This window comes from Pygocentrus nattereri, chromosome 8 (assembly GCF_015220715.1).
Source record: "Pygocentrus nattereri isolate fPygNat1 chromosome 8, fPygNat1.pri, whole genome shotgun sequence".
In the NCBI taxonomy this organism is placed as follows: Eukaryota; Metazoa; Chordata; class Actinopteri; order Characiformes; family Serrasalmidae; genus Pygocentrus; species Pygocentrus nattereri.
In genome coordinates, this window is record NC_051218.1 from 43704200 (window position 1) to 43725494 (window position 21295).

Sequence of the window (21295 nt, forward strand, 5' to 3'; positions counted from 1 at the left end):
CTACATAGAACCATTTCATGCTTAAATGGTTCTTTGCATGGTGAAAAACGTCTTTAGATTGATGGAGAATGTATTGCGGATGGTTCTATATGAAACCTTTTTGAAAATGTCTCTAAAAACTTTAAAAAGCTGTTTTTTTTCCAAGACTGTTTCTATAAAACGGTTCTGTATGGAACCATGAACATGACTAAAGCGTCCTTCATATTGATGGAGAAGGTGAGGTATATGGTTCTATGTAGAACCTTTTTGAAAAGGGTTCTTCTATCGTTATAAGCTTTTTCTTTACAATAGAAAAACGCTTTTAAGTGCCATATAGAACCCTTTCCGAAAAGTTTCTGAACAGAACAATCCACGTACATTGTCCAGGTGTCTGAAGGACCCTTTCAAGAATCAATTCACCCTTTAAATCAGGTAAAGGGTTATTTGAGTGTTTATGGTTCGATATAGAATGGTTTCTTTACTAAAGAACCCTTGAAGAACCATCCATTTTAAGGGTGTATGAAAAAATAGACAACAGTACAGAAAACGAGGCCTCAAGACGAGCAATACTACAGTTTTTAGCTACATACTACATATTTTTTGATAATTACAGACAACAGAATGTCTTACGTTAAAAACCCAACACAGTTTGAGACAAGAGTGTTCTAAGCAACACACTGAATGCATTGTAGTTCAGACGAAACGCTTTGTAGTTTAGGCTAGAATAACTTGGCTTTAAGCTGCATTATGTAAGTTTTGGGGATTTGGAGACCTCTCTGGTGAAAATGTGTAATTGCATGCAAGAAGTGCATAAGATTATTTTGCAGTGTTGGTTGCGCTTCAGAGCCCAACAAGCAGATGAACCTGACTTTTGTGAGTGCGTTAAAACAGTATTCACAGAGAACTTGGACAAAACTTGGACAAAACTTGGACGTGTCTTCCGTGGGTGTGAGCGAATTATCTACTGTTGTCATCATATCTTCATTAGATGTTGCATTTGACATCTAAAGTTTTGAGCCTGTGTGTGCGATGTTAATACGTAAAGACTTACGACGCGGTCCGTGAAACTCCCACGAAATGCGACACCCATTGACATATTATTTCAGGCTTTACGGGGTGACTGGCCTCTGGTCTCTAGGCAAAAGGACAGAAATGGGCTCCTCTGTATTTCAGCCCAAAAAATGTATAAAATGTAAATTATATATCGCTGTGGTCGGAAGAAAACCTTGTATCTCCAAAATGACAACTTTACAGGAGAAGGAAAAAAACTGCTTTACTTTTAATGTAAGTCAATGGAACCAGACGTCTTTCCAAGTCATTCTGGGCCGTTTCATTTGGTCCAATCATCATGAAACACGATGTAAAGAGCAACAGACATTTTCAAATCATGCCAAGAGTCTTCATGCAGGATAAAACATACAACACAAACATGTAAAGCACGGAGTTTAAAAAACACTGGCTTAAGCACCCAGAGCTGCACGCTGAGCTAGCTAGGCTCAGGTTGTGTAACGTTAGAGAAGTCGTCTAGTACAGATGGTTTACATGAACAACAGGAAGCAGAGCATGAGCAGTACAGGGAGGACAATGTACGGCGGGCGTTTGACTGCGTGTGGGTGAGTGACAGCCCTGCTGCTGGAATCTGATTACCACAGGCTAATTAATAAATGATGCTGTCTCATGCAGCACCTGCCTACGCACATTAATAGTGAAAATGATTAACACTGTGCATTACTGTGGATAAATACTGCAGAGCCTAAGCCTACAACCAGACAAGGTCCTGGACACACCTGACGATATTAAAAAAGGGCTTGTGAGAAAATGCTTAAAGTTTACAGTCGAGATAGACCTTCACTGAGCCACAACACAGGGCCAATCAGAACAGAGATCACTGACCTACAGTCATATTCAAAAGACTGAACACCTCCGGTCAAATCACACGCTTTGCTCATTTTCTAAGTGAAAATAAGGTAATGCATCCTCTACAGAACTTAAACAGGCCATTTTTTGGCCAACTGTGGTTTATATTTATTTATTTATTTCTATTTATTTGTTGCGTTGAATACATTTTAAAAATATAAATGAAAAAATGTCACTTTTTCTTCATTTTTATGTTATGCGGCGTTTAATATGATTTAATGTTCAGTTCCTTCCTCCAAATTATAGCTTAACGAGTTGCTCGTCAGAGTAATGAGCTCCGCCCACTCGCTGCACAGCCGGCAGGTCGTTCTCCAGCTTCTTACACTAAATTCCCAAACTGTCGTCTCCACTGAGCAGCTTTTAGCTTTTTTTATTGGGTCAGTTTTACGGGTCAGTCTGATTTGGTCCGACTCTGAAGATCAGACACGTCTGGCGAATGGTGTTGGGTTCATTTCTGGCTGATTCCAGGTTGTTCAGCTGTTCTTCTGTCACAGCCGCCGACTGAGAAGCTGCTCAGTGGTGACGAAAGTTTGGGAATTTATCGTCGTCTCGTCTTCAGAGTCGGACCAAATCGGCTGTCGGTCAGATGTGATCTTAACAGTGTCCTTTTCCGTTTGTGGCAAAGTTAGAAGTAAAAATGTTCAAATGGCTCGAGCATCAAACACGTTGCTTAGGAACGGCGTCTCAGCGGAGTGATACAGCTGTTTGTGAAAACATGTTACGTCAAAATATCAGCACGGTTAGAACGATTCTCAACCAATCAGCTTGCCTGACTGGAACGACTTGTTGTAAAATGCAACATGATGTGTGGTCACATCACCAAACACACAATTCCACAGGCCAACCAATAAAAACACCTGGCTAACTTAAAAAAAAAAAAAATCATCTAGCTAAAAAATGACCAACAGAAAAGTGGACTGTGAACGGGGTTTTCAAGAGAGGCTCAAGCTCAGATACTTTTTTACCTCCAATAAAGACAAACCTGTCTGTCTTGTTTGCAGAGATAATGTGGAGGCAATGAAAGAACACAACATTCGGTGCCATCGGGATTTTGAATAAATAACAGCCAATTTGACTCGTAGCAAAACACTATTTAAAATTGAAATAAAAACAGACGTTCTCCGGCCCGCAGGTTTTTAAAAAGTTTTAAATGGCCCTTTTAGCGTTGGAGTGCGACACCCTGGTTCTATGAGCAGGTGTGTCCAGTCTTTTGACTAGTTCTTTAACTGATCTACCCAGTCTGGACTCGCATTCATATCAATCTCACTGCTTCTACTGTTGTCTTTTACAACTACACTTCGTTCCTCACTCACGTCTGTGGTGAGATGAAATGACAAAATTGACTCTGACTAAAAGCTGCATTTTGCATAAAAACATTTTTCCCCGATGGAGACCGAAATGTAGCTGCCACAGAGAATTTATGCTCCCCAGCATTGTTGGAGTGCTTTTTGTGCCTTTTTGTGTAAAACCTGAGTACAAAGACATACGGGCGCACAATAAAACCGTCCCATATTGGTCAGTCTAGCAGACGGGCAGCGGCCTTTGCGTTCCTGCTCGGTTGTGCAAGGCAGATTTAACAGAGAAGCAGGGTCCAATATTCCCTCACTCAAGCCCCCAGCTCACTTCAGCTGGCTTTCAGATCCCCTAGGGGAGGGCTTAGGGTCAGGTTTTACGAGCCGGAAGGAGTCAGGAATAAAGAGTGAGGGGGAAAAAGAAACAGAGGAGGGGGAGAAGAAAGAAAGGTTGTGTCAACCGACTGCAAATTAGGGCTTGACTGATATGAGAACTGTCGGTAACACTGGGCCTCTTTCACCAACCGTTGTTCTTAAAACCAACTCACGAAGTTTTGACGAAGGTTCTGACGTTCACCAATGTTTGATTATTTGGATTTCTTCTTAAGAACTGAATCTACACACACTCAAGAGCACAGAGGAGAGAAGAGTTCTGCGCTTTAAGAGCAGGTCATGAATCTGACGGAGACGTTTTCTTAGGATCTTTATCAATATTTAAGAAAAAACGTTGGAAGTAAATCAGTGAGTGAGGCCCAGTGCTTTTCAGAGGGCTAAAAATCCCAACGATGAATAACATTAATATAATTTCACATGCACATTTTCTAAACCGCTCATCCGACTGGGTCAAGGGGTGAGCCGGAGCCTATCCCAGCGGTCAGGCCACCAGTCCGTTGCAGGGCAGACAGAGAGACAAATACATTCACTCACACACACTCAGGGGAAATTTAGAGTATCCAATTGGCCGGACCGCATGTCTTTGGACTGTAGGAGCACGCACAGAAAGGACCCTGGAGCCTGGTCACCCAGCCGGGAATCGAACCCTTCTTGCTGTGAGACGAGAGCGGTACCCACTGCGCCACCGTGCCGCCCATAATAGAATTTCAAAGGGTTAAAAATAAATCACTCCAACAGTCTTACTTTAACAGTGTTGATCAAACTGATCAGACTAGAGTCAAATATGACTTTCATTTCATTCCTCAAAGCCAAGCAAACCAACTAGAACTTTAGCCCCGCCCATTCACATTAAACTTACAAGGAGCGTTCCAGCCCGAACAGCTTTTCAAATGAGGCACAATACAGGGCAGCCAATCAGATCACTTGCATGCAGCCATATGCGAAGGTTTTGGCACCCCTGGCCAAACTACGTTGTGTTGATTTTCCAAGTGAAAATAAGTAAATCTACAGAGAACACATTAACGCACCATTACTGTTCACTTGCTTAATTTCTGTACAGCACATTTTATGTTTTCCTTTTAAAACTGTTAAACTTTATTTTGTTTTATTTAAGTTTATTTATGGGTGTGTTAACTTATTTTCAGTCTAAAATCAACATGTAATTAGACTGTAATTAGACTGTAATTAGACTGTAATTAGACTTCTGTACACAGAAATAAATAGGTTGTTTTTTTTTATAAACAGATAAAGAGAAGTTCAGGTAAAGGTCAAAATGGACAGGTAAAATGTACAATGACTGTTTTTGTTACATAAAACCCACACAAACAATATAACTGGATTCCAGGGAAAAATGTAATACAGTACCTTTTTTAATACCCTTTAATATTGACCCATTTTACTGGCCAACCACGCATCTCCACACAGTGCATTTCTCAGTGCATGTGTGTGTGTGTGGGTGTGTGTATTGAGTGAAGTCACGTTCCACAAGTGCACATAAATGACAGCTTTCCAAAGAGTTGTGTCATCTGTGTCACAAGTATAAACACTCTCCAAACACAGCCGCTAGGACCTCCAACAACAGCATGCTGAAATAAGCATACGTGTCCATCTCTGTCCTGCACTGTGTAAACAAAATTCCCTTCACCAAACTTAAGAGGGAAACCCATACTGTCAATATTATCATAGAACCGGTCAGTAGACTTCTGTTTGCCTGCTGGACCAAGGCCATGCTGCACATTGACCTCAGGGTCTTCGAGCCTTCAAACAGTTCCAGTTAGAAGTTAGTACAGGATTGAACAGGAATGAAGTGCAGCTTCCTTTAGAGTAGAAGTGTCCAAAGGTTTCGACTGGAGTTGTACGAAGTCCTGGGTCCCTTTGGGCTTGTGTATATTCAGACTTAGTTTAAAAGCTTTTGAAGTTTGCTGAAATGTTTTCAGCCAAACAAAAGGACATGGCAGGGCCATTGTGACCAACCACAGCTGTGCACTCAGGGTCGCGCCACAGGACAAGCACTGCATGTGGCATTCTGTGACTACAAATCGTGACAGAGTGGGGGCATTACCTTCTCCAAGCACCGGGTCAGCGAGGTACAAATCAAACCGTGTGCATCCCGTGGGCTAAGTGAAAAGAGAGCGTGTCATATCCTTCAGCGGCTCTTAGCAGGCATGCAACACCAGCAATGTCAGCACAGCAAGTGAGCAGAAAGGCATGAAAGCACAAGCAAGCAAACATGCACACAGACATACATACACACAAAACTATCAGTTCACTCTATCATAACACCCTTGTAGCTATGTGTACTATATATATATATATATATATATATATATATATATAGAGCACTGTGTGAAAGTCTGAGGCACCCAAGACACATTTTCAAAATCTATTTATTTGTGTAGTTTGTGTTTATTTGCTGAGAAAAGTGTTTTTTTTATATTTTATAGACATGTATTTATAGAATATTATAGAATATTAATTATATATATATATATATATATATATATATATATATATATATATATATATATATATATATATATATATATATATGTATAAAAAATAGTGATTTTCTGGATGTTATTGTTTGTTTACCCATTTCCAGGCCTCACCTCCAGGAAGCCCAGTATTATATGTAGTTAAAAAGCAGCTTCTGGTTTGACCAATCAGTGCTCAGTAAATTGAGCTCATGATGTAATTGATGATATTAACGAGTCTCTGTGGCGGCTGTGAAGGTGTCCAGGAAACATATGGACCCGAGAAATTCTTGTTCCTTTTTATTGTTTTTCTGTTTATTTGAATTATGAATACGACTTTATTCTAATGTATATTGTGATAAACTCACTGCTGAGGTCAACTGGTTAAACATTTGCTTAGATACCTAAAACCTTCACACAATATTGTGTATATCTATCTATCTAAACATTATATTATATATATGAATGAACATGTTAAGCCCACTAGGCTTATTGCTGTGACAGCAATGTCATGGTTTGTCCTGCTATGTAGAATCCATATACTATGAGTTAGTGTACAAATTTGGAAAATGCCTATTCATAAAAGACCATTCAGTAGCACTTTAAACGGAGGCTACCTGCCTTCATAAGACATTCATAAGTATTACACAAAATGACAGACATTTAGTCCATTTATGACATTGCTATTAAGCATCGTTCCCAAGTAAAGGAGTAGCTCTGACAAGGTAGAGGCCTCATTTATAACACCACATATTAGTCCTATGGAAGATTTTAAATGCATTTGAACCAGATGTGCTTCAAGCGATAATTTTGTAAAGTAAAAGCAGAATTTCTTTTCATTATCTGTAGCATAAAAATGTACAGAACTGAAACATGGTGGTCTTAACTTGTAAGCATTATTACTCGGGAATGATTCTTCATAATAGTGTCCACAAACAGAAAAAAACGTATGATGTCATGCTGTCATAATCATACATAAATAAAATAATGCGTGGCCATGCCTTATTAGATCCTAATGCACGGCTACGACTTAGTAAGGCATAGGAACAAGGTTCTGATGCATCACCATGACTTAGTAAGGTGTGGGAACAAGATAATTAAGACATTGCCATAACTTACTAAGCCATGGGAACACGATCCAAACGCATGGCCACAACTTATTAAAGAATAGGAACAAGATTCTAATGCATGGCCATGACTTAGTAAGGCACAATCTCATTCCCACACCTCACTAGGTCGTGGCTGTGACTTAGGAAGGTGTGGGAATGAGATAATTAAGTCATGACCACAACTTAGTAAAGAGTGGGAATGAGATCCTAATGCATGGCCATGACTCAGTAAGGTATGATTTCATCCCCAGGCCTTACTAGGTTGTTTTGTGACTTAGTAAGGTGTGGGAATCAGATAATTAAGTTGTGAACACAACTTAGTAAGGCATAGAAAGAGATTCTAATGTGTGGCCATGACTTAGTAAGGCATGACCTCGTTCCCACACCTTAGTAAGTCGTGTCCATGACTTAATTATCTCGTTCCCACTCCTTACTAAGTTGTGGCCACACATTATTTTTATTTATACGTCACCAGCGGGGCTTTGTAGGTACAGGTGTAGCAGCTGCATTCAAATACAGCGCGAAAGCACTTCTCTGCCTCTGTTGACATCATAAAAATCACAACACATTAAAAATCAGTATTTAGGATGATGGTTCATTTCATGTTTTGAGCAAAAATCTGCCAATTCTGGTCTGGGCCAATTCCAATTGTGCATCCCTAACACATTTGGAAATACACAGTGACCAAAAAAACGAATCGAAACCACCACAAAGCAGCTCGCTGTGCTTCATACAGTCATTCTCTTAAGCAGCTCCACAAGGAGCAACCTGGGCTGCTTTTTCACTGAGGATCCACATGTGCTGACACCTTGCCGGCTACTGGAAACTACGTTGTAAACACTTAATAAATTCTTACTTTTATCAGTTACACAATTAAATGTACAGCCTTTAGATCAAAATATCTTTAAGATTATCAAAATCATACTTTCAGTCTGGTGTGTCTAAACCTTTGACTTTGACTAAGTGTGTCTACATGGATCTTTGGCCTTCTCTGAGTGCCCATGTTGATGACCAGGACTGATGGGTCTAGCCTACATAATTCATATGCTGTTACGTGAAACATACCGTCAGCAACCCGCAGCAGAATGGTCACCCATAAACCTGTCGATTCAGCCCGGAACAAATGACCGTCGTTCAGCTGGAGCCTTCTGAGGCCAATCAAAGAGCTCAACCGGTGCAGTGGGACCAATCGCTTTAAAACGTATGACATGGAGGTCAACTGGACCAATTGAATTGCACGGGAAGAGATGTTGGTTAACTCAATAAGCTTTAAGTGAGGAAGTGGGAAATAACCAGATTTCCATATTTCACTGGCAGCACTGTCAGCCTGTCTCCAATAACAGACGCATTCACGGTGGCACACGGGACAGTCAATTCACTCAACAAACTCAAACGAACACGCAAATATAGCAGGTCTGACAAAGAAAAGGAGCAGGACTCTGATAATATATTAATGAGGGGATAAAAAGAGGATTATTAAGTAGAGAAGCAGACTCAAAACACGGGATATGGACAGAGAGAGGAAGACAGAAGGGAGCTGGAATATGCTTATCCTGACCTGAGGACAAGGTTCAACTTAAGCGGTCTGTCTGAGCTGAAAACGCTTGACCCTCAGTTTGCCCCTCAGCACACTCAGTCGGTGAGGCAGAGTCTCTGTGGCCTGGACATAGCAGGCAAGGCGGGGTATAGTGAGTAGTATAAGGTAGGGGTTTCTAATAAAGCGGACAGGGCACAGTGGGAAATTTCAGTGAGCTGCAGACAGTGAGGAGTGATGAAGGGGGTTCTGAGGAGGGTAAGAGTATATATATATATATATATATATATGTGTGTGTGTGTGTGTGTGTGTGTGTGTGTGTGTGTGTGTGTGTGTGTGTGTGTGTGTGCACGCGCGTGTGCACGTGTACGCTCCAAGTGTCCATGGCAAGGTTCTCACCATCTGGCGAGCTCAGCCTAATTAATTTCACTAACGACTCACTTAATTCAAACAATTTAACAAATCTTCCATATCCAGATGCAGACCCTTCTACTGCCGCTGAAAAAAAAAAAAAAAAAACAGTAACAGAGAAACTGATGGCCGACCCAAACTGTAAAGCCTGCAGTTTGGGCCTAAAGGCATAAGGGGAGTAAGAAAGAGAAAATGAAAGAAAGAGGCACTCCATAATCAGATTCTGTAAAGGAAACGATGAAGACTGGAGAGAGACGGAGCAATAAGAGTAGAAGGATGGCCCGAGCGAACAGACAGATCCTTGGATCTAACGAGACAGGGATGGAAAGAAAGGGAAAGAAAGAAGTTGTTTCTCCATTTCATAATTAAAGGCGGTGCAAACAAACTAACCAAGCGTGATGCCTGAGAAAACATGTTTCCATCTAGAAGACAATCAGACAGATTTCATTACTCTGCTGCAGAAACTTGACAAGAACAGCATTCGCATGCAGAATATAGAGAAACACCAGCGACCTCAAATATGCATGTGACATACCCTCGGTTCAGTTACAGAGGTTTGATCTCGCGTCTACTCTCAGCTCATGAATTATGGTGTAGCGTGTAAATATTTCAAGGCACACGCAGCCCAGGGGAGATAAAAACACAACGTACCGGAGGAAAACAGATAGCAAATACAAAAATGTGGCTTATGGGAGTCCAGGATCACCTGCGTCAGGCGTCTGCTTGCTTTTAATTAGAAGAAACTCAAACACTCTCCATACTGTAATTTGCACTTGAATGCACTCTATTCTGTAATTTGCCCTAATGCACTCTATCGTCATCATTTCATCCAGGCTCTAGAGCGCAACTGTTAGTCAACAAAGCTTATTAATAAGTGTTGATTGAAGCTGATGCTCTATAATGATCTGTATTGGTCATATGACACAGGCAGGCATTCCAAGCTGGTCAGGCGAGCGGGGTAAGTGGTAAGCGCGGAACTGGACTCTGTGGTCAAGGTGGCTGAGAGAAAGACATTACACAAACTGCTCTCCATTATGGAGGATGATGGTCACCCACTGCACACCACCATCATGGACAGGAGGAGCATGTTTAGTGGCAGGCTGCTGTCACAGAGCTGCTCAACCGACAGATTTAGGAGATCCTTTGGCCCCAGAGCCATCAGGCTCCTCAACTCTTCCCAGGGGTGCCAGAAGAAGAATCTCATGCTTATCCTGTGTTTCTCTATTCATCTGCACGTATAGACAGCGTTGCTGAACTTTCTGCTTACCTCACTGCGCATCTTGTACATCTGGACACTGGACACTTCATTTGGTACAATATATGCACATATTTCTTCATTCAGTGGTCATTATATACCGTTACCTGTAACTTCTTGTACAGTCATTACTGCACTGCATCTCTCTTGTATGCATGCCTGTAGAGAGGATCTGGTATACTTATTCTTGCTATATGTCTACACCCTTATTACTGTTACTGTACAGTGCTGTGCGTCTGCTAGTGGCTGCTAAATTGTCTTTGGGATGAACGAACTATCTATCTACCCATGCACCTACCTATCAATCCATCCAACACACTGCAATACACCACACGAACCGTGGAGGTGATTGTTTTGAAGACACAATGCACAATGATGGCAGCTCTGTGATGGGTCAAAGTGAGAGGAAACAGCAGAAAGCATAAATGGTTTACCTAATCAATTACAATTAATCATGTGTTGAAAACCTAGTACGCACTCTAAGGCCTAATCCCATGTCTTATTTTTACCCCTCCCCCTTTCCCTCTGTTTTCGAGTGTCACCTCCTAGTGGTTGAACTCTTCCACTATGAAACGGGCCCCTCAAATAAAGAGCATCACTTCATTAACAGCTACCAGCGCTGCTCTGTAGGCGACCTTGCCGGTCTTCAGCGACAGCAGAGGAGGGTTTCTCCTCACTGCTGGGCTTTAGTTACATTTAGGGAATCATACGCCTTCAAGGAGGGGGGCAACTATTTACTATCACCCACCCCTAGTTCTTCAGTGATATGAAGTTATGAGCTGAAGTCAGATATTCACCTATTCACGGTTTCTTGTTCATATTTTCTTGTTCCACCTTAAACAGAGCAGCAGTTACATTCTGGTGCTTTAGGTGTCAGAACTGCTGCATCAGTTAAGGTGGACGCCCTGTGATCCTGCCTTCCACCCAATAACTGCTGGGAAGGCTCCAGCACCCCCCCCCCCCCCCCCCCCACCACCACCACCACCACGACCCTGAGGGAGAAGCAGCTTAGAGAATGAATGAAGAAAACGACCATAATACCACAATATTGAAATGATATTAAACTATCCATCCATCCATCATCTTCCACTTCTCCGGGGTTCCGGTCGTGGGGGCAGCATCCTGAGCAATGAGGCCCAGACCTCTCTTTCCCCAGCCACTTCCACTAGCTCCCTGGGAGGGATTCCGAGGCGCTCCCAGGCCAACTGGGCGATAAAGTCACGTCAGCGTGTCCTGGGTCTTCCCCGGGGTCTCCTCCCCGGTGGACTTGCCTGTGACACCTCCCAAGGGTGCATTGTGGATCGGGCAGTGTCCGAAGGCGTGGGCCTTGGCGTTCTGATCCTCGGTTGCTGAAACTGGCTTTTGGAAATGATATTAAACTAGGATAATATAATGGTTATTATAGTTTTTAACTGAGAAAATTCTCACATTTGTGGGTTTCTTTGGTCTCGTGTGCTTCATCTCGCCAGTTCATCACTCTGTTTGGACTGTCTCTGAAAAACCTCCGTTTGGAGGGCCATGTAGCCTCAACACTTCACCCAACCCCTCCGTCTCAACAAGTACCTACCTCTAGACGTAAACACACAAAACAGATGGCTAAGTGCTAAATGGTAGGGATGAGGGGTGAAATGGGACTGGGCCAAAAATGCCCTTTTAATGCTGCTGCAGACAAAAGGCCTAAGAGTTGGCTCTTTTGTAGAAACAGCATGAGACGCCGCGGCAGTCCAAGAAAACACAATGGTCTCGTTCTCTCTGGGTGGGAATGTCCTCCCTCCCGGTGCAGATGTCCGTTAGCTGGCGCAGCAGAATTAGCGGTTTGCATCCTCCTCCAAGCGTGTAATGATGTCACACTAGCAGCATATAAACATGGTGCTTCATGGTGTCTCATAGAAAGTGCACGCTAGCATTCATCCTTCCAGCTTGACAGCATCATCTGACAGAGGAGACTTCATATCGCCGCTGTTGCAACAAAACCTTGCAGCTCCATTGTTGCCGTTTTTCCGGTTTTAACAGAATTTGAACATGCATGTCGCCCTTCATATTCCATGTAAATTTCATGATGAATGGACCAAAATAAATGTCCCAAAATGACTTGGAGAAAATGTCTGGTTCCAATGACCCACATTCAAAGTAAATTAGGTTTTTTCCTTCCCCTGTAAAGTTACCATGTTGGAGATACGAGGTTTCCTTCTGACAGCAGCAATATGTGAACATGCAACATTTTTGCACAGTCTACCCCAGAATTTGGGAGATTTTATTAGCATAATTTGTACAATGCAACGTATTCATGAGACCACTGTTAATGCATGGTTTCTAGCGTCTGTATCTCCACCCTTTCCGTCAACTTTTCCAAGCTTATAAACCGATTTCCTCTTTTCACGGCACTCCGTGAACGTTTCTCGAATGCTAAAAAGGCTCATTGAGTCTGTGCACAACCGCAAAGTCCCCAGAACGTTTCTAAAACCTCTGAGGTAGCACTGAAGCTCTTCTTGCACAAGTCTCCTGCTGAATCCCAACTCGCATGAAAAATACATTTTCTTCAAGTCATTTGTCTGCTTCAGTTTTCAAGCATCCTTGGCAGGCTGCTGAATTCTCCCAGACTCAGCCTTTCAAAGCAAGGCGAAGAATGCTGAAATGATGCTTGTGTAACGTTCGGAGAGCCGAGTGTAGGCTGCGCAGTAATACGTGGGGGAGACATGGGAGCAGGCCTGTACATATTTACACTAGAGAGGGCTCCTCAGCACAAAGTAAACATTTCACTCAGGAAGACCAACCGTTCCCATACTATCACATCCACTGCCCTGCCATCTGACACTGACCCAGAAAAGTTTGGAGAGGAATCAAATTTACAGTTTTCCACAAATGTAATCTAATAGCCAAGACATCTTCAGTGCCCAAAGTTTGCTTCTATAGATTTAGAGCTATGAGTCTACAAGCAACCCTAGCTTATACCTTATAAAATATATATAGCTTATACCTTAGCAACTGGGTCATTCTACAGAAATCTCCATTTTTGTGTCTCTAGCGTTTACACTTAAAAACATGTTAGGGTTACAATTTATTCATGTTTTAAAATAAAATAGTAAGTGATTTTAACAGTTACACCTTCTTGAGCCTCAATTGAGCAATATTGGTTTTTAAATCAATCATATAGAATTCCCAGCACCACACAAGAGCTCGTCCTCGCGGTCATGTGTGAAGGCCGAGGCCATATTTTGAGGTAAAAAAAAAATATTTTTCTGCAATTTTAACTGCAATAATCTCTACATGACTATGAAACATGTGATTCAAATGACAAAGCAAACAAACGCCAGACAAATATTATAAAATATATAATGAAAGTTACCCAGGAGTCGTGTCACTGGTGTTACCGCCTAACTAAAAACCTCTTATTCTGAATTAAAAGTCACACTGACGACGTCACTCGACCTCCTTTGACCTGTTTTCTGAGGATCTATGAAGAAAAACTCATGGTGAGTCCACGGTGTCTCTCAGTGATCAGAGGTTCTCATTCAGCTCATGATCTCATATGAAGCTTTTAGCTGACGTCACTGGTGTGACCGTTATTATTGTGAAAAAATTGAAATGGATTAAATTCCATATTTTAGTGGAAGTTCCCTGATTGACAGTGTGTGGTTTGATGTTCTGTAGCAGCCGTTTAGTAAAATGCATTGATCATTAAAAATGTCTCTGGTTTTTCCTTTATTATGTGCAACACCAATGACGATCGGTAACACCAGTGACTCCTACAGGTAGACAGAAAAGTGGACGTTTCAGTAGAATGACCCAATTAGCCCTGTGCAAACGGCATGTCTAAAATCTAAAAATGCACTAATAATATTTTAAGCTATTTAAACTTCATATAGGCCTGCACAAAGCTGTTCATCTATAAAAACGGATACAAGTACGTAGCACGGCTAACTGACCACATTCAGGATGAGGGAAAACTTCTGCGAATTCGATTTTCCAGCTATTGCTTTTTAAACAAGAAAACACAAGGAATGAGCCTGAGACTTAGCTTCACGCTGACTGTATTCCTTAAAACGAACACCGATAGAATCTCTAACTGAATGGCTATAGTCCATCGGTTACTTAACCCCAGCTCATTCTGAGAAGTTAATTCTGTCCACTGTTGTTTTTTTAAAAAGCTCTCCCATGACCTGAGCCCTAGCGGAGGAACTGAAACCAAAGTTTCCAGCTAAGTGGGTGCTTTCGAGGACAAGTATCTGGACAGTGGGGTCTTTATTTCCACGGTCACACAGATACACCTTCAGGGCGACCAATTCATCCCCGAGACATTCATACCTGGGAGATGCTTATCGAAAGCCAGCCAACTAGATCGCAGAGAGTGCAGCTAATGACGGGGAGGGAGATGCTGATCAGCATGCAGGTAGGGTGCGCTGTTAAGAAGGCTAGCTGTGACCCTTAAAGCGGCGTAATGCGTATAAAGGCACTCAAAGGACAAGATGGGCAGTCTAGACAGCTCGTTTTTCTGCAAGATAAAAAGCCTTCTCTTTGAAAAGAGGTCACATTCTCAAGCCAAGGAAAGTGCAGGACCACATAAACACACGGCTGAATGGAAGAAGACGTCTGTTAATCTCACAGCTCCCGGCTGGAGCACCGCGATGCTCCCACGGACACACAAACGCGAGCACAAACACACCTGCAGCTCAAGGTGACCCGTGACCGGCATACCGAGTGCATTATTTTGTCTCGCTAGACCCGTTTTACCCTCCTGCCACCATCCATCCTCTCTTCTTCTCCATTCTTCTATGTTATCCCCCTCTCCTTGCTCACCACGCTGGACAGGAAGCCCTGAGGTTTACATTAAACAGCCTTTGAAGAGCCTCCCGCATGGGGCTTAGCAGAAACACAGGACAATTAAATAGGCAGGCTCACCTTCAGGGCAAAGTGTGTGTAGGCTGAAGTATTCAACTCAATGTGGTCTACAAGAAGCGAAGCGGTAATTTGAGGGGGGGAGCGGGGGCAAAATTTTTCTGCAATCTCAGAAAATGAAAGAGCCTCTGGGAAAAAATGGTGGGGGGTCAAATTCGCCAGCATGACGAACATGTAATCAATGAGTCTCTGAGGGAGCCGCTGACGGAAAAGGAGGGACAGATTGATAAGCGGCAAGAGGAGGAGAGAAAAACAGACAAAGCCGTGAAAGAAGGGCATCGTGAGGAGAAAGTCCAGGCTTGCAGAGACCGAGAGAGGCGATGTACCACTGTTCTGGAGTTTACTAGACCAAGTATTACTTTCCTTGATATGCAGAAGATAAAACCACAGAAACTGAAGATTCAAAATTTTGCTTCATTTTAAATCAAAACACAACAGTGATCTAAAATCAGAGTCACTGTCATTACCAGGGCTCAGTGCGGAGATAAAAGCGTCCACTTTGGGCCACTAAGCTGAAATTATAAATGACCCAGAGGCCTTTTCACTGGCTGAACAAATGAACTGATGTGAAAATGAAGAAAGAAATGAGCGACTGAGAGTTTAATCTCCCAGCTTGTGTACGGCAAAGTAACACATTACTACATCACTAAATCAGTGCATGTGTGGGTAGTGATTCATTTAGGAAGACTATGTGAAGATCAGCAAACAAGCCCCCAATATATATTTGTTTTGATGAAGAAACAGGAATATTTTCTTTCAGTGAGCAAATTGCCTCATCAGTCATAGAAAACCCAGCATAGACCAGCATGACTGGCCCACCTACTAAATCTGGCTGCTGGAATGCTGGTCATCCAGCATGACCATTTTGGGTGACCTGCTAAACCAGCACCAGGCCATAATAAATGAGCACAGACCAGAGCAGCAGGAAATTTGTTTTCTTTTTTTTTTTTAATATATTATAGTACTATTAGTATATTATAGTATTATTAGTATATTATAGTACTTAGTACTATTACAGTAATAAGTCAATAGCTAGATAAAGCTAATTCCCAACCTCCTAAAATCCCTTACCTACCTACCTCAGGTAGTAGCTAATGCTAACTCCTGAATTCACCTCAGATGCCTTGGCTAACAGCGGCTAATGCTAATTCCTAAACATTCCTCAGGTCCTATCTAAGGCTAATTCCTGATCTTTCCTCAGGTACTCCAGCTAACAGTAACGCTAATTCCTGATCTTTCCTCAGGTACTCCAGCTAACAGTAACGCTAATTCCTGATCTTTCCTCAGGTACTCCAGCTAACGATAATGCTAATTCCTGATCTTTCCTCAGGTACTCCAGCTAACAGTAACGCTAATTCCTGATCTTTCCTCAGGTACTCCAGCTAACAACAGCTAAAGCTAACTCCTGAATTCACCACAATGTTAAGTCACAACTACTTTAAGTTTATTTTAAGGAGACAATTTTATAATTTATATTTATCCCAAATTTGCATGTTTTATCTCAGAGGTGGACTGTATGACTTGACTTTAATACCAACCCAGACAGCAACACATATCAGTCCACTGGCTTGATAAGGTAGGCACTCCACTGACTGTTTGCCACTGCTGGTCCACCCTTGGACCACCTACATTACTGTGCTGCATTCAAACTGTAACTAGTTTTTAATCTCCCCAAACAGATTTTAATGTATTCAGACTTTTATTTCGGAAAATAAACTAAGACAAATATTACAAACAACTGAGAGAAAAAAATAATGACTAGGCACACAAATGTCTTTGTTTATAACATATACATGCATATATTATATACACACACACACACACACTTTTTCACTTTTTGACATAATCTGAAAATGCCTGTTGGTCTTTACATTGTGTGTAAATTTCAGAATGAATTGACCAAAAGAAACGGCCGAAAAGGACTCAGAAAGGCGTTTGGTTCCATTGACTTACATTAAAAGTAAAGTAGGTTTTTTCGTTTTCCTGTAAAGTTACTATTTTGGAGATCTGATAGCAGATATACATACATACACACACACACACACACACACACACACAAAAACACATTTATGGACTGCCCAGAAACAGTTGCCCACCATCCTCTCGCTATCAGGGAAGCCTGTAACAAGCATTACAGATCTTACTAAAGCACTTTATCTTTCTTCAAACTTACTTCTCAGACATGAGTGGTGAAATTAGCAATTAACCATTGGCGAAATTCTATGCGATTACAAAGAAAAGTCCACATCTCAGTTCCTGCTGTGCCAAAGTTTTCAAAGCAAATGAAATGGGAATGACTGAGGTCACTACGGCCAAAAATTTGTGAAATAACTGCCTAAGGTCGTACTTTCCACCCCGTCACCCATGTGTACAACGCATATAGACATTCAATAACACTGAGGCCCCAAGGTACAAGTGCTGTCAAACGCCCCCACACATACACACCCTACCCAATCCTGTTTCTGCCGCTCCGCTGTGCAGCAGGCATTAACAAGATCCCAAGAGCTACTAGTGCACAAGCGCGCACACGCACAGTTCTTGTCACATTATAAACAAGGGATGGAGACAAACATGTACGTGCATGCGGCTTGTTAGCTGGAAGTCTGATGAGACCCAGCTTCCCCCTTTGCCGCATAACAGCATTACGCAACGGGGGAGTGTGGGGGGAGAGGCAGAGGTTAGTTTTGTATAATGTCAGGACGTAGTGGCACACACAGCATGTCCAAAAGTTTGTGGACACCTGCTCATCCAGCGTTTCTTCTGAAATCATGAGTTTTAACAGGGACTTTGTTCCCCTTTTACCCTCTACCCTTCTGGGAACACTTGCACTAGATCAAGGGTGTCAAGCTGAACCAGTAAAAGGGCCATATTTTTAAAAATCTCATCAAATCTGTGGGCCAGAGAAAAAATGTTTTTATTTCATTTTTAATTAATGTTGTGCTGTAACCCAAACTGGACATTGTTTATTCAAAATACGCAAAAACTAAAATATAGGCACTTGAAATATTGCAGGGACACTTGAAATATTCAACGTTTAAATGTCTCCAGGTGCTCCATCCTTTAAACCTACCAATTTGCTTGAACTGCACACCTGGGATCCTTTCTTTGCTGCAAGTTCATTAAGACTTGAGCTCAGTTGCTGAGCGGCTGAGCTGATGTTAGGAGCTTATGTTGGTTGAAATGAAGCTGAAATACATTTTGGTGACATGACTGGTGTGGAACTGTGTAGAACTCAGGTGTTACCACTGTTCCCATAGACTATTGTTGGGGTAGGAGGGTTACGTTGCAGTATTTCCAAAATTGCTTGAAATAAAATCTCTTTATATTAACTGACATTAAAAGTAAATGTTTCCCTTCTACTGTAAAGTTGCAAAGTTAGAGATACTTCTTTTTCTTTGGACCGCAACAACATGTAAGTATCTGTGTAAGTACTTATAAGTAATAATACTAACAACAACAAACATCAACAACATGCTCATATGTACATACAAAGGTCGTTACTTCACTTTTATACATACACACAGCTGCTGTAAACCTAGACCTAACAGCAGTTTTAACTTTTTCAGTTTAAATAAGTAAAACATGAGTTTTTATTTAAAAAAAAAAAAAAAAAAACTTAGTCAGTTAGGCTCTCTCTTTCTTCTCCTACAAAGGTGCACACACACACACACACACACACACACACTGATTCAATGGGACACTGTAAATGGGATCCTCTCTGTATTCTCCTTTGTTGTCCTTCCATCCCTCTAAAGCTCTCTCGCTCAATTTCATTCTCTCACAGTCCTCTTCCTCTCCGCCCTTCCCTCCTCTCCACTGTGCTACCCATCATTTCGCCCTCCTCGTAAGCGGCTCTGTAAAGGCCGGCGGCAGGTTCTCCTGTAGATGAAGAATAAGCGGCTCTGTTTGAGAGCGCGCCTCGGATCCATCCTGAACATACTGCATCCACCTTCTTTCGCCGACAATGGTTCCGTGTCGTGACGGCCATCTTGGCTCAGAAACAGGCAGGACGTGGGAGTGTGAGGCTGTAACATCATCTCAGGAGCAGCAGGCAGGCGCTGATTACAGACACAAAACAAAAGTACCTTCTGCCCAGGCGTGCCAAAACACGGCTTAGATGTCATACCGTCCTTCACCAAGGCACCCCCCCCCCAACCCACTAACACACTCACACACTCACACACACGTGGCACGGCCCGAGATTACATTTCAGCGTCGCTGTGTGTGTGTGTGTGTGTGTGTGTGTGTGTGTGTGTGTGTGTGTGTGTGTGTGTGTGTGTGGGGGACATTAAATATTAGGGACGTAATAATATAACATACTGTACTGTATCGCACTGCATTACAGTGTCTTATCATCTCATTGTATCTGGACTAGCATGTTATTGTGTCGGCTTCTGGCTCGAGAGTTAGGCTGGGAAACTTCTGTTTCAGATTGTGTGCATTTCTAATTTTGTGTAACAGTCTAATAACCTAAAAATACACACATTAACATTATAACAGTGTTCAGTGTTCCAGCTACTCCTTTTTGTACTGTATCGATTCAAAATATCACGGTATGATATCGAATTGTGAATTTTGGGAGTCATTTCCCCACCTAGTGAGTGTGTGTGTACATCTGTGTGCAGCGTATGGAAGTAAATATGGACATACGTATATGGAGAGAGAGAAAAAAAAACTTTAACACAACAGCTGTCTTTCACATTACATGAAGATTTCCTAATGATTTGACATACAGACATGTCCCAAAGTTGTAAAATCTCTTTACATTAACTTACTCTCCGCATAATGTATGTTGTGCCTATACAGGCATACAGACAAGGCCTGGTAAACCATCAAAACTTCATTTAAAGCTTTCATCTCTGAGAGAGAGGAGAAAATCAAGCTGCCTCAGATCTGAAAACATCCACAAGAGTTTCTGTCCGTCATTCTACTGTGAGAAGACCACTCAGTGCTGGGGGTCTGAAAGGATGTGTAGCTGTTCAAGAAGCCCTTACTGAGTGCAGCCAACTTCCAAGACAGAACCTTGTGGAAAAATATCTCTGTAGATTTCTAAACCTGTAAGCCACGTTTACACAGCAGGTAAAAGCGGCCCGAATCTGATTTTCTCATCAAATCCGGTTTTTCTGTTTGGCTGTTCACATTGTCTTTTAAATGTGATCTGTATGCGACATCAGTCTGAACGGATCAGCTCGTAAACCAACCTTCATGCGCAAAAGAACAGAGCTTCATGAGACAGCTCATCCGTCATGATGGCCAGAGAACGCCTGTCGCTCCCGGAGCTCTCAGTGTCGTCTTTGCCTGCATCACAGGAGCGATTATGAAGTTCCAGTGGTTGACAGCTGGACTCATCTCCCACAATGTGCTCAAGTTCGCTGTAAAAAGGGCACGTTATTCGGTCAGGGCCACGTTCTTTAAACGCTACAGCCTCGGTCTCCTCCAGCCACGTTAAGCTGCTTCGTTCAAAACCTTCTGCGATGAGTCTCTACTATTTTTTTGCCACAGAAACATCAGCCTATATGTTTATGAGTCTCAGCAGAGTGAAATTATGATGAATGTCGAGTTGGACTGATGTAAAAGTCCATTAGATAAATAAAAGGTGGTCTCTGACTTATGCACAGTACTATGTATGTGTGTGCATGTGCGTGTGAGGTATGTATGAGCACACGTACAGTGTGTGAATACATATTAAAGTATGTGGGTGTGTGGGTGTTTGTATTTGAAAGTATGTGAGGATGTGGGGTGTGTGCATGTGTGAGAGTGTGGCTGTTGGTGGCAGTGGTGGTGGGCTGTGGGGGAGGCTTGCCAGCGGAAGGCTAATAAATGTCTGTTTTCATAGGACTGCGCATTTGCTGTGAGGGTGAGATTGTGTACATTTGTGGGTGGGTGGGTGGCTATGTTAGGTAGTAGCGTTAGCCTGTGGGCGCTGAGCCCAGCGACATTTGAAATGCATCTGACTACACATGACTGAAGCAGCAGGTCTCCTCTCTCCAGTGAATGAAGGTTCATCAGTTTAACAGCTCAGATTTTGCACTTTC

General features: G+C 42.3%; 1 protein-coding gene across 3 annotated transcripts in view; it reads right to left on the bottom strand.

Annotated features, from left to right (window-relative positions):
• Nucleotides 1-21295, bottom strand: part of mgat4b (alpha-1,3-mannosyl-glycoprotein 4-beta-N-acetylglucosaminyltransferase B) — a 216097-nt gene that overhangs the window by 171289 nt on the left and 23513 nt on the right. The window contains exons 2-3 of one of the 3 annotated variants that reach the window (XM_037540557.1): nucleotides 7637-7704; nucleotides 5644-5698 (exon numbers count right to left, since the gene is read on the bottom strand). The exons of the other annotated variants lie outside the window; for them this stretch is intronic. Coding sequence (XP_037396454.1) covers nucleotides 5644-5698; nucleotides 7637-7704 — 123 coding nt within the window. The remainder of the gene's footprint in view (nucleotides 1-5643; nucleotides 5699-7636; nucleotides 7705-21295) is intronic. 3 annotated transcript variants of the gene reach the window in all.